Below are 14,266 nucleotides of genomic sequence, written 5' to 3'. Positions count from 1 at the left end.
TCGGGCCAGGGGTTTCAGCAAATTGGGGATTTGGCTGGAGGGATCTGCACTTGGTCCAGAGAGTAACCCAGCTGATGCTCACAGAACACAGGGAGCAGAGGTTTTTATTACTTTGCCTAGGGTAGGCTAAAGTTTGGTAATTTCCATTGGCCAGAAGCACTGTTCCAAAAGATTATTCTCCTTATGACAGACTTGTCTGAGAGGCTGTTGAATTTTCCTGTGCCTTGTGTCATCATCCTGTGCAGAACATCTTGGCCTTGACATTGGTGGGCTAACAGGCATCACCTTTGCTAAAGAACTGTGGAGTTATTCTTAGTGCCCACCATCACCTGGCACAGACATTCTGGCCTTGCGACAGGGCTGAGAGGCTCACAGTACCTGGACTGCTGAAAAGGCCCAGGAGTGGAATAGGAGGAGCACATGCCAAGCCCAGTAGGCAATAGGCCAAGCTCACCTGTGCCATGGTGTGGAACATAACATTTCCTAAAAGATCAACTTGTCTACATGCAGAGCTTTGACCCAGGTATTAAGATAGCAGAGGGGACAAACACTCATGAAGCCAGAAGTGCCAAGCATTTTTTCCCCATGTTAGTCACCCTTAGATGTCTATAGACCCAAGAGAGAAACTGGTGTTCTCAGCAGAATCAACCTTCATTTCCCAAGAAGTAACAGGCAACTGTTAGAACACACCTGTCAGAGGCATGCAGGGAAGCCATCTGTGTGACCTCTAAAATTAGTGATTGAAAGTTGACAAAGAGCAACTGAAGCTCGAGGGCTTATTTAGTATTTTATTCCTGGTAACCATTTCTCATTTAATGCCAACATTGTGCTTCTGTGATTTTATCAGGGCTTCCTGAGGGTCTGCTGAAACATGCAGTGCTACAGAGTTGCAGTTTATTGCATCAAAGGACTTACTTTGTTGTCCCAGACTTCTGTCCCACCCTGCACACCATGCTGATCCCCAACTGTTTCATTCATAGAGTTACATGGTGTTCTCACCTCCACTTTAATTTCTGTGCATATATATTCATGGGCCAAGGAAATACTTGTCATATGCCTGCCCCTGTTTACATATTTGGAACAGTGATTTGATACTTCATGTGCTGTCATGGTGGGATACTCAAAAGAGTCAAGAGGGAAGAGAGGACGCTGTAGAACCACCTATGTAGGATGTGGAGCCTTCTCTGGCCTGGTCAGTGGATGACCCCTTCAGGCATTCAACGTTTCCTATCATGTGTTCTCTTTGTGAGACTGGAGTGAAGTTTGGGGTGACAGATAACAAAGTGCTTCCCACGTGTTCAACACAAGTGATTCACAGATTTATGAAGAAGCTGTGAAAGCCAGCTTCCACCAAGGAAGGACCCAGAAGGACAAGCAGTGTCCCCTGAACTTTGTCCTGGTCTCAGCAGCTCCTGGCCCTCTAGGCAGGCATATTAGAACATAGGAAGTGGACCGTGTCGATGAAACTCACGGAGAGAAGAACTCATGAATGATGAGTTGGAAAAATACTAAGCAAGGAGAGCGAATGACCATATGGAATCCAGTGAATTATACTAAACTAGGAAACAGGATAATTCCTGGTTTAATTGTCAAGGGCCCCCATTCTCCCTGCCTGACATACTGGGCACTAGCAGAATGTTGCCATAGTAACCAAGCAAGTAGCTGTAGCAGGTTAGCAAGCAGCAAAAAAATCATTGTAATATTTCAGAACCAAACTTTAATATTTTATTTTCATTACCATCACTGTAGCTTCCCTTTCTAAAAGAATGGATTCCTATCCTATTTATAGAAATTTATTCTGCAATTATTTCAGAACAAGTGCTATTGGGTTTGTGTTTTCCAAAGGATGAAAAAGATATTTTTGAAGACTTTAACTTTTACCTAAGTCTTTCTGTGAAGGAAATATGCAGTTAGTGTAGTAGCAAACTGTGTTAGGCTTACCTGTTGCTGACCAGTTTAGGGTTTGGCTATGGGGAGCTATCCGGCATTGCCAGTGCTGGGAGTGGAGCCCCGGAGGTCACTGGAAGGGATCTTGGAAGAGTCCCCATTCTCTTACTCTTTTGTTTTCTGGGTTGTAGCACAAACATGCATACACACAGATCAAGGCATATAAGCCTGAGTTTATGTATCCAAACCCAACATTTTAAGAAATTGTCATAATTTTAGAGTTTTAAATGACTTGATCTTTATTTCTTCTTAGCCAAAGATATCCTAGATTTATAACTAGCTATTATTAACAGACTTTTTACATTTGTTTTTCATCATATAAACCTAAGTCTTCAGACAAAAGGCATCTTTAAATTAGTCTAACTCACTACTTATCAGAATACATTACATTTGTATATGTTCCACAGAATTCTTATCAACATAAAATTTGAACAGAGCATACATAATAGATCAACCCTCTCTTGGATTTGATCCTTAGAAATGATCAGATAAGGATTGCACACTTAATCTAAATAAAACAAGTATTCTTGTTAGCAGAAATTGAAATTACTTGTAATATTTGGATTTGTGGGTTTTGCATTGTGTTATTGTTGTTCTGTTGAACTGGTCAAGATATAAAGACTTGGGCATTAACAGTAGTTACTGATAAACAACCAAATTGTAAGGAAAAACTATAACTTACCTAGAAAGATTTTTCATTATCAAATGTTTTTATTAGTGCTTTTTATTTGTTTTATAATTAGTGCTTTTTATTTGTTTTATAAAAAGCACTAGAACAAAATAATAACAGCTTTCTTAGCCAATGGAACACAAAAATAGTCTTCTCTATGCTAAACAATAATTGCACATACAAAATTAAATATAGTTTGCTCCTATAACTACAGATGTGGAGGTCACATGCTCAGAGAGAGTTGCACATGGGGTGACGTACATTTCAGATATGTACAAAGACCCGCTTCCTGAAAACCTTTCACGGAGATTCAAAGCCATGGATGGACATTTCATCAAATGTGGCATGTGTCCTGAGACCTCAAGATGCACTTTAAGGAAGACAACAGAGGTGTTCATCTAGAACTTGATCTGATGCTAATAAGCTGGCATCTTGGTTTCTGCTTTTCACTGTAAGTTAGAAGGACAGTGACTTGCAATCCCCCAACCCCACAGTCTCTCCTCGGGGCAAGGTGTCAGTATGACAGATGATGCAGGCTGCCATCCATCTGTGTGGTAGGAAAGGATCTACCTTCATGTTTGTATTTAAATTTTGAGCTTACTACTTACAAGAGATTCACCCATAGGTTATTTATTTAATAGTCCTCTGACAAATAGTCTTTACCAAAAAATCAAAAGGAAAGGCTTTCTCTTCCCAGTGCAAACATTGACACACAGCACAGGAAGTGCTCTCTGAGGCTTCTCCTTTGGATGGCCACCTTCCTGTAGCTTCACAAAGTGAACCCCAGAGCCACGGCCCTTGCCATGAGGTCCTCAGGTCTGTGCTTGTGTAGCCCCATGCTAAAAATGAGCAACAACTCCTTCTGCTGGGGAAACTTATTAGGAGAAGACCCCAGAGTCTGGCAGACTGAGGCTTGAAGCTCGCTCTTCCATCATGGACTTGGATGAGATAGTCTCTTTGGAACCCTACCTCTTCATTTCCACATGTGAGATAGTCGTGTCCACTTTCTGCAACAAAGAGCTGGTAGAGTAGAGGTAGAACACAATTATCTGTGAGGCCAGGTGGTGCAGAGGTGCAGAAAGAGCCCAGCGTGGAGAGCATGAGATGTGGAGCACAGTGGCGCTGTCTGTACCAGGTGGGGCTATTTCAGGGGCCAGGTCTCTGTCGTAACTCCCTAAAGCAGTGCTGAACCAGTAGGGGTATTTCAAAATTGTACTTTCACTTCAGGAGAACCTGTTCATATTGTTCTGATTATAACCTTTGAAATGATCCTGGTCAGCTGTGTCCTGTGGAATAATTGTGTGGGTGGCCTACAACGTTTGCCGTGTCATTCTGTGGTCCCAGCCGCTCCTCCTAAGTGCCTGTGCCTCTCTGAGGTCTCTGGGTCCATATTTCAAGTTTGTCACAGCTCCACAGGTGGCACAGGGATTGTTAGTGCCCAGGGCTCTGCATGACCCTCTGTTTTAGTTCACTTCCAAACCTCTCCCCTGTTCTCTCCTCTTTTCCCTAGCACATTTATTTTGGGTCTTGATTTCAAGACATTTGCATGTCTTGAATCTGCGTTCCAACAGTCACTGTTTTCTGGCTGGCTGTGTAACTTTTTCTGAGGGCAGTTCCTGATGTCCTGAGCAAAGGATGCTGACTTACCTGTCCTGGGAATTCTGTTCATATTGTGCTGGAGCCAGAACTCACTTCAGGTCTGATCAAGTTGTATTTGAATTTTGACCCTGCTAAACTGTTTTCAGTTTCAGAATGAAAATACCCAGCCAGTTGTATCCAAGAGGCTGCAGAGCCTTAGTCCAATTGAAATTTTACAACTACCTGGTAGGATCTCAGCACATGCTAACCCCCTCTTAAGTCCTCTGCCTTCATTTCTAGTGAGTCACAACAGTAGAAAGGAGAGATGGTATTTGGTACTTCAGAAAATTGTGCATCCCCTAAGATACATGTTTCACTGCAAGAAACTGCCTGAGTTGTGGAGTTGCCACTGCAACCTTTGATCTTTACAACCTGTGGAAGTGCTTGATGAAAGAGCAGTTCTGACACCAGGACACAGAGTCCTCATTATATATGCATGAAGTTGTGATAAATTGATGCCGATCCTTTGTATTAACAGAGGTTATTAGGAAACATGAATAAATTAAAATTCACTGTCATACTCACAGGTAAATTTCAGTTACACACTGTTCATGTTACTCAACACATTCAAATGCTGCTCGTGGTTTCAGTTTTACAAAATTATTTTTTATTATGTGTAAACAAGGGCAAAAATCTTTAATTGCCCAATTATTTTCCCTTTTATAGCTATCAATGGCATTGCCCTGAGAATTCTGAAGTTTGTTTACTGTCTCTGCAATTTCTGGCTGTACCATCTTGATTTCTTCTGCCGACCTCTGAGAGATCAGAAATCTAAGCTCTAAACCCCAGCTGTCTTTCTGGGAGTGTAGCAGGCACCAGGTACCAGAGGGCCTCTCGTTAACTTCCTCTGAGTGAGGACTGTTGCCAACACCTTATAGCCTTTCATCTCTGAGTACTGTGACTGCGCTCATTGGTACCACAGTAGAGGTTACGGTGCATTTCCAGGGAAGTACCTTTAACTTAGTGTAGCAAAGCAAAGCACTTGTTGAGGCTGAGACATCTCAGGGTGCAGAGCTGAGGAGGTGTCGGCACCGGCTGTCCTGTGTACTGGCTCCTCAGTCCCTGCTCTTCTTTCCATGGATGGTGCGAACCCATGGTCGTGAACGCTTTCTGTTGCTTGTGGCCTCAGGGAGCTCAGCAATCCTGCGAGGGACAGGCGCACCAGGGCCCCACTCAGTGCCCATGTGCGGAGCCATCGTGTTCCTAAAGGCCCCAAGCCTGGGGACACAGTGTTGGCAGGACCAGCTCCTCCCGGGTGGCAGCCTCTGTGGGTATCAAGCCTGTTCACTGGCAGGGCCTCCTCTTTGCCTTTGTCTGGAAACCTGCGGTGGAGACTGGGAAGTTGCTTCACAAGCAGGCTGTGCTTTCTTCAAGCCATGAGGACAAGCTGAGTTCCTGAGGGCCGCTGGCCGAGGTCTGAAATGCCCCTGGACACTGGGTCCTGCAGCCCACACCGACTGGTGGTGCTGTCTGCGCACCATCTGACCCAGTCTGCGCAGCATGACGCCATGGGTACAGTTCTGTAGGTGGCCTTCTGCTCCTCTCATGCGAGGGTTCTCAGCCAGGCTCGGTGACAGTGGCAGCCCCAGGCATCCTAGAGGAGGTTGGCTGGGGGCCAGTGGCTTCTCAGAGCTGGTCAGCCTGGAGTTTGCATTCATCAAGCACGTGGGCTGTTTAACCTGTCCCTGGTATGGCTGTGAGCTAGCTGTCCTAGTCACTTCTGAGAGGAGCTTGGCATGTCCTCGATGTGACACACAAGGGCCGTGCCTCTGACTGCAGGGTTAGAAGTCAGGAGCACACCGTGTCACTGTGCAAGTCACCTAGCACATCTGAACCTCAGTTTCCCCTATGGTGGTGGCCCGTGTCACCCCAGAAGATTTTAGCAAAGCTCAAAGATGGATACTTCCACTCAGCACACTGCTTAGCTCTGAGGAGCTGTGGCTGGGATGGATGGCAGTGCCCCAGCAGCATCTGCTTTAGTAACATTGCAGAGCTTGTGTTCTGGGGATGGCACAAGGTCCCTAGGGCCCCTTGCAGTGCCCATATGTTCTCAGACCTCAGGCTGTCCGTACCCTGAAGACCCTGAGCCCAGTGGTGCCCGGGTCACCTCAAACAGTGCTCCAGCCTGCTGTCATGGTTCCGGTTGCCCTTCATTCTTGCCCATCCCCTGGGCTGCTAGTATTTGCCCCCTGTGTGCTGCTAGTCACTCTGATTTTCTCAGTGAGGCACATCTTTGGGTCAGGGCTGTGGGCTGCGGAGCCACACCCTGAGTCTGGTGGTCTAGGCTCTTTGTTCAGCAGTGCCTCAGTTTGTCTCCAAGAACACCACCCACCTCATTGGTTGTGGGGATTGATGAGCACAACCTTTCTTGTAGTTTTCTCACTTGGCCTCTTCTTGCCAGGAGCTCCAGGAGGGCAGGTGCAGCTGCTGCCAGTCTCTGGCTTCTTCTGGCCTGATCTGCTCTGTAGACAGACACCATTGTGAGGGGCAGCAGGCTGCACCCTGGTCCTGGCCCTCTTCTTGTGAGAGGCTGTGTGGTGAGTGGGCTCTACTTCCAGGGTGATGGAGCACATGCCAGCAGGAGGTGACAAGGGCTAGTGGATAGGTGGCACTTCGCAGGAGTCAGCTATGTTAGCACTGGAGACTGGGAGGACCCAGGATGGGTTGGGGAGATGTTCAGACACACATGACTGGCTGCTTGCTGGGCTGTAGGTATCCAGGACCTGAGTCTGGCTTGAAGAATTTCCTCTGAGGTCTGTTGTGTCATGTCCTGGGGTCTGACCTGAGCCCAGAATCAGTGCTCAGACAGATCTAGGACATAGTCAGGGCAGGGACATATTCACAACCTTGGAACTAGCCCTTGAACATATCTAGGGCCACAGGACCAGCAACTGGTCACATCCAGCAACAATAGTTTCCTGGGGCAATGCCAGCACAGCACCATGGACAAATGGCTATAGTCAGGGACATTAATCCCCTCTCCTTCCTAGAGGCCAGGAGTCTGAAGGTGCAACATTGGCAGGGCCCACACCATGTGGAGTCCTAAGAGCGCCCACCCTAGCCTCTGCCTGTTCCTGCTCTTGAGGGGACCCTTGGCTCCTGCAGTGTGAACGCATCACTCAGTCTTATTCCACCTTAATGCAGCTGTTTCACTGCAGTTTCTGCGTCTCAGTCCCCTCTTGTAAGGATGCTGTCTTCCTAAATCAAGTAAGAGCTCATCAAGATCCTTTATTAATTGAATTTGTAAAGGTCATGCTTCAAGTAAGATCCCATTCTGGGGACCTGGCTGGGCAGAATTAGGGGATGTGTTCAGCACACCCAGTGACAGTGATATCCCTGCTGAGGACACAGCCCATGTGTGAGCTCGTCCAGGCAGCAGGCAGCTGTCCCAGTGTCTCTGAGACCAAGCTCAGGGACATCCCTGGGAGGAACCGGTGCCTTGGTGAGGCAGGTACGAGGAAAGGAGATTTAGAGCTTTGGTGCATTTTGGCATTTTGACCTTGAATAATAAATGTAGACTCTTGTGAATGTGTGTGGGTTTAACTCATGGATACTTTTCCAACAGCAAGTCCAGTATGGAGTGAAGCACTCTGTCTTTGTAGAACTCACCACTGGCCCAGAAGATAGTCTCCAGTTACACGCTAGTCTAATTTAGCCCGAAAACATCATGCTCCTATTCACAGTGAAGCTTTCTGTGGACACGGTGCCTTTTCTGTGCTCACCAGTGGGTCACTGGCGTGCTGAGGGCAGATCTGGGGAGACCTACGTGAGAAGCACATGCCTGAGCACTGTCCCTGCTCCCCATACTCACAGGCAGCTTCCCCAACCTTCCCTTTGCTCTTGGATTTCACCACCAGCTTTCTTTGCAGGCAGAAGAGACTGCAGACTTGAAGAGAATAATGTGTGCATAAATCTCAGCTCATTGACTGCATCTGCACCTAAGGGAAGCTTTTCTGTCGCAAGTGAGGACCCTTGGCCACCCTGACCTGGGTCACACTTCACCTTCCCTTTTGCATCTGTCCCTCCATCTGTGGCTCTGTGGAGTAAGACACATGGTGGTGGCTGTTGGTGGAGCCTCAAATGCCAGCAGTCACAAAGGACCCAGACCGTCACTGTGCACAGAGCACTTTCCCTGTGATTCCAGCCTGGCAGCATCCAGGCGGCATGCAGAGGGCTGTGTGGAGGACAGCGTGCTTCAGCGCTCAAGCTGCACTCTCCTCCCGCCCTGCCCGGAACTGGCTCCTGCCCGCCTGCAGCTCAGCTGAGTGGAGGGCTCTCCTGTCCCCTGCAGCTTCCCTGAGGATGGCCACAGAGGCAGGGAGCAGCCAGCCATCAGGAGCTGTAGGTGCGCAGCCTCTCCCAGCACCTTGCCCACTCACTCTTGTGAAGCCCTGTGTCGTCAGTGTGGTGACGTACCCTAGGAAGTTGCCCATGTATGGCTCCCCAAGCAAGTGATATCATCACAATCCGTGGCTCTGCCTAAATGGGATCATTGGTGAAATGAGATTAGAGACGGCCATCCGAGGAGGCAGCAGACCAAGCACCTGCTCTGTAATCGATGTCCCGGGGGACGGCACAGCACACTAATCAAGGCGTCCGTCTCCATGGCTAATTCCATTAGCAGCCACGCGCCTGCCTCTTCCGCTGTGTTCCAGGCAGCCCCCACATCCACATGCAGTCCACTCCAGATCCATGTTTTCTATTATGCTTGAATATATGGGACATGCATCTCGGTCCTCCACCCGCCACCCTGCTGCAGTGTGCTTGTTTTGCAGAGCTGTATGGCAGCCTGGCTGGAGTAGGGGCTGACCGGAGCGGGGATGCACGCTGGGTCCTCCTAGCCTCCCTCCAGCCCAAGCACGCAGCCCCTCTCTGCCTACCGAGAAGCCTCTGCTCCTTGCATTTGGATGCTGCCAGCAGTGCAGCTGTCACCAAGCTTCGGTAAGTCAAGGATGACTCATTTCTTACTTTTTGCCCCATGGATGTGCACTTGCACTGAGCTGTGGCGTCAGGCAGATGCTGAGGAGCTGGTTAGCACTGCGCTGGTCAGCCCAGGGGATGCTTGCCTCTCAGTACTTTGCAGCATGCTTTTTCATTGCCCTGACTCGCAGCCCTAGGCTGCACTGCTTTTCAAGTCCAGTACTCCTCTTCCGGGGACAGTAACGGTGGCCTGGGGAACGAGTATTACTGCAATCAAGGAGCATTTTAACTGCCATGGAGGATTTGGGGGCGCAGCAGTCCAGAACTATAGCACTATCGTTCTGTGAAGACAAGTTCAGTCTCCAATGAACCATTCCCCCGATAATCACTGAATACCAGAGTGATCCGTATTGCGAGATCTCTCCTGGCTGGCTCTTGCTGGGCTGCTGCTTCAGGATTCCTTGGGGAATGAGTAGATCAGGGATCTGCAGGAGATAGAGTGGAGATGCAGATGGGCTTCCTTTGTGATGCCTGGTGCAGGGGGAGCTGGTGCCTCTCACAGCTGCAGGAGGCAGAGGAAAAGAGAAGAGATGCTGGGCTGAGGAGCCTGCTGTGAGGCGCTGCCTGCATTTGTCTTTGTGGCAGGCAGAAAGCCACTTCTGAAGCAGAGCAGGGGATCTGGTGTTCCGTGCTGACCAAGTCACTCCCTTGGCCCTGGGGAGGAAGCAGCATCTTCCGAGGCATGGGGGCTGCGAGGCTGTGGAGGGCACAGTTGCCTGGGGGTTGCTGACACATCGGGCACCAGCTCACACCCCCCAGATGGCTCGGCTGCAGGGACTTGGTAGCAGGTGAGGGGCGCACTGGTCCCCCTTCTCTTGCTTGCACTCCGTGGACACATCTTGCTGGGCTTGCTCGCTCTCTCTTGTGCAGAAACAGGCACCTTGCTAAACAGAGTGGCAGGGTCCAGCCCCTTCCCTGTGAGGCTGAATGTTGTGCGCTAGGCGTCTGGTAACTCCTTGCTCACTAGTTCCCGCTGTCTCCTGCAGAGGTTACGCTAGGAAGGACCGAGCATGCCCAGGCAGGAGCTGTCATTGGCCTCCCCCATCCAGGTGGAGTTTGATGTCTCCATTCATAATTTTGTCCCCAGAGCTAGGATGTGTGGCCCTACGGAGGCTTGGTGTTAAAATGGAGCACTCCGTGGCTTTGCATCTGCTCACAACTACGGCAGCAGGACTTTGCCTGGCCATGTGGGTCTCACGGGCATCCAGCAACAAGTATTTCCTTACTGGAGCATCAGTTAGAGGCCAGATCTCAGGGAGCACTCAGACATGTGATGCGTAGTTCCCGGACGTGGGAAGACGCCAGTCTTCTGCAGGGTCTGTGGCCCAGGCAGAGGACATTATTAAGAGTAACTGCATGGATGAGAAGGTCTCAGGTCATGGCGTGAGCAGACACCTGCCAGAAGAGCAGACAGCTCTACAGGAAGTCAGTGCTTGCCCTGCAATTGCAGATTTTCTCAATACTAAATGTCTGTGGGTGTGAGCATTGCTTTTCTTGTTAAACCAAGTCACTTCAGTTTATTTGTAGTTAAAAATGAAAGTGGATAACCAGAAAATAAGTGGCACACAGTGACCGTGCTCACTGGCAAGATGTGCACTGCTGTTGAGCACAGGTCAGCCCTTCCCCACCAGCAAACGCCCTCTGTCCATGGTCCTGTGTGCTCACTGAAGGACTTAACGCCTCTCGTTTAGTGTCAGTAAACCAGCACTGGTAACTTTAAAATCACAGGTGCTCTTTCTTTTCTGAAATGATTTCGCTTTTCCTTGCATGCCATTTGACTTCCCGGCTTCTTCATTATTCAGCGAGTCTGTGCATTGATGAATGAGACTGAACTCGGTACCTGCAGGGATGGGGCTCTGGGGCCTGCTACGAGGTTTGGAAAGCACGTTCTCTCTGGGTCTGTCCTTTCTGAGGCTGCACAGGAGCTCGATGCCACCCCCACCTGGCCAGGTGCCAAGTTGAGGGTCTGTGGCAGGGACAGGGTCAGCCAGATGGAATCTCATGGATGGCGAAATGCAGTGTTGAGCCTTGAGACAAAGCGCACACCTCACCTGTGGTTCCCCCCAGAGTCCATGATGGTGGGGCCGTTGGAGGCAGGGCCTGTAACACTGAGTTCACCTGGTAGAAGAGACCTCGGTCCAGGGTTGGGCATGGATCGGCCTTTTGGCCAGGGACTCTGGGGACTCCAGCTCTGACTCAGGAGCTGCTCACCCCCGAGCGGCAGCTCTGCCTGGAATTTGATTACTGGACCAGCATTTCATTCTTGATTATTTCAGGGTAATAACTGGTAGCGAAAGTAGCGTTTTGATCTGACTAGTGTCAGGAAGGAAGGCATGCATTTCTGTTTAGGGAGCAGTGGCTATGGTACTGCTTTCCTGTGCACATGTGTGTGAAGTGCTGTGTCCGCTGGGGCTGATGCTGACAGCAGGGACCAGGGCTTGTTTCATCGCAGAATATTTTGCTCTGCCCTCGCGGCTGGGGTTTTGCATCCCTCAGCCCACAACCTGTGATGCTGCTCATATTAATCAGGAGACACAGCGGCATGTGCTCCCTGCCCCCTGGCACCCTCAGCACTTTGTTCTCACTGGGGCTCCACTCAGTGCCCTCACAGCCCATGCACACTCTTCCTGGCCTCACTGCAAGGTGCCCAGTGCTGGCTCCCCTGTCTTAGCTCTTCTTTCCCCTTGGTGGGAAGAGTTGATAGTTATGGTCCCCCGTTCTGAATAGTGTGGGTCCCCAGAGTTCTAGGAAGTCTTTTTGAGGTATTGGTTACTACAGGGCTGAACTCTGAGGCTTGGAGGGCATGGGGCCAAGGCCCCGAGTCCACCTTAAGTCTAGCTTTGCGCAGCAGAAGGTGCTGTCCCTCAGCCTGGGTCTGCTCCCTGGCAGCACAGGTTGGGTGGAGAAGGGCAGACCCTTCCATTCACTGTGCTCACGTGGGGACCTTCACTCACTGCTGCGGGGATGGGGGGACCCCAGCTTCTGGGTGGAATGGGGCCATCAGGGCAGCCTTGGGGCATCTTGATGGTGTATCACGGAGCACCCCCACAGCCACAGTCCATCTTTGGATGGCTCACGGTTGCAGGTAGGGTTCCCCAGGCCTCTGATTCCTGCCCTGGGCTGGCTGCACGCCCCTGCTTGCTGTGGGGTTGGTGAGAGATGGGTGTCTCGCCTCTGAGCCTTCCACTGCGCTTGACTGACTGTCCAGCCATCTGTCATCCTCTCATCCCCTTTGGCCTCTAGCCCCCTGGCCCAGACCCAGGCCCTGTCCCCAGTGGACAGCTGAGTAGGCCAACAGCCATGCCCTGTGGGGTCACCTTGCAGGAGACCTGCCATCCATTCCCCTGGCGGTTCCAGTCCATCTGTGTTCCGGGGAGCCTGAGTCAGGGTGCCTACTGCAGGAGCTCTTCTGGTCCTAGGGCCAAGTGGGCTTAGAGCAGATGGGGTAATGAGAGGGGTCCCAGGAGGAGGAGGCGGTTTTGGGAACTATCTTATCTAGGTGACACCACATTGCTACACAGCCAGCTGGAGAGTTTCCTGCCCATTTTGCCAATGAAAATATCAAGTCCCATGGCTGAGTGACAGAACATTCTTGCCTTTAAAAAGACTTTTGGTAGAGGAACTTTTATAGATAGAAAAATCAAGCAGAAGACCCAGCGGGTCCCCCATGCCCTGCGGTTTCCTGCTGTCTGTGACCCTCAGGGGGCATCTCTGCATCTGCCTTACAGGGGCCCCTCCCTCGTGGATGGACCATCAGGGTCACATGAGCAGCTTTACTGCCCTCAGACCTTCCGGGCTCCACCATTCATTCCCCTCCAGCTCCTGTGACTGCTGACCACTTCCTGCCCACAGCTCTGCCTCTGGAGCCCTGGAGGCAGCCTCCCTGCCCTTGCTTCTCATATCTCCAGATACACATGCAGTTTGCCTTGCCTTTTCGTGGCTCCATAGCACAAGCAAACATTTTCAGTCTAAGTGTCATTCTGCTCTCTGCGGGAGCTGCAGTTACCCTCCCCTGCTGAGGGTGTCTGGGGTGCTTCCCAGCCTAGGTGCTGGAGACAAAGCTGCTGTACCCATCTGCCGGTGAGTCTTGTGTGGACACAAATTTCCAACTTGCTTCGGAAATCCGAAGAGTACACGTCCCACCCTGAGATGACCCCGGTTTCTCAGGACCTGACAAACTTCCCTGACTGTCTTCCAGGGAGACCCTTCATCTGACATGACCCCCAGCAGTGGGGAGGGGTCCCCATCTGTGTCGGGTGAGCTGGTGTTCAGGATGCGGCTGTCCCGGCAGGGTTTAGTTGTGTCTCAGGCTGTCACTGGCCTGCAAGGTTTCTGTCTGGGTCTGCTGTTGATTTTCTTCCTCCTGGAGGCCAGATGGCCATGCAGGATAGGGAAGGAGGCTAGGTGGCTGGGGAGGCGACCATGGGCTGGGTGGCTGCAGAGCCCTGGGTGCTGGGCCAATTCCCCTACTGTCTTCCGCAGTGCCCTTCCCAGTCCCCCTGCTCTGCACTCCTGTAATGACTGTGCTCCCAGTGTAGGTTTTACTGAAGGAAGTGAGTGGGAGGCAAAGCCCTGGTGCTGGTGTTCAGATGGAGCGGACTACGCTCCTGCTTCTCAACACCTTTGCCTGGCCTAGACATTGACCGACTCCCAAGGGTGCACCCAATGGAAATAAAGTTCTGGTAATGAAAGCAAACATGAGAAATGCCCCACTGGTGAGTGACTCATGGCCTGCCTGGTGCTGCGGACACACACATTTGTTGCAGCTGACGTGGTGACAGCATTTTTAGTTGCTGGAAGAATGATGCAGGAGAGACATCTTCTGGAGGAGCAATTGGTCCCCAGGTCTCTGGGCTGAGGCTGTCCTCTTTACAGGCCCAGAGCCAGAGAGGGGACAGCAGGGTGTGGATGGTGGCGTTGCCACTGGCCGGGTAAACCTGAAGAGGAGGTGGGGACCTTGCATACACACTGCCCTCCAGCTATGAGGTCAGCCAGGACATTTGTAGAATTGTGTAAAATAAGCAAGTGAGC

At 50.7% G+C, this 14,266-nt stretch overlaps 1 protein-coding gene across 7 annotated transcripts in view; it reads left to right on the top strand.

The window, feature by feature from the left end:
- Positions 1-14,266, top strand: part of Dlgap2 (DLG associated protein 2) — a 437,601-nt gene that overhangs the window by 137,114 nt on the left and 286,221 nt on the right. For 4 of the 7 annotated variants that reach the window (XM_010620362.2, XM_033765549.1, XM_010620361.2 and 1 more), the window contains exon 1: positions 8,749-9,196. The exons of the other annotated variants lie outside the window; for them this stretch is intronic. In XM_010620362.2, the coding sequence (XP_010618664.1) occupies positions 9,163-9,196 (34 nt within the window). In that variant the 5' untranslated portion in view covers positions 8,749-9,162. Of the gene's footprint in view, positions 1-8,748; positions 9,197-14,266 lie in introns of those variants that run through there. 7 annotated transcript variants of the gene reach the window in all.

This window comes from Fukomys damarensis, unplaced genomic scaffold, assembly GCF_012274545.1.
Source record: "Fukomys damarensis isolate Sample0158 unplaced genomic scaffold, DMR_v1.0_HiC HiC_scaffold_18, whole genome shotgun sequence".
In the NCBI taxonomy this organism is placed as follows: Eukaryota; Metazoa; Chordata; class Mammalia; order Rodentia; family Bathyergidae; genus Fukomys; species Fukomys damarensis.
Note: the sequence above shows the minus strand (reverse complement) of the source record. Positions and strands in the feature narration are given on the sequence as shown.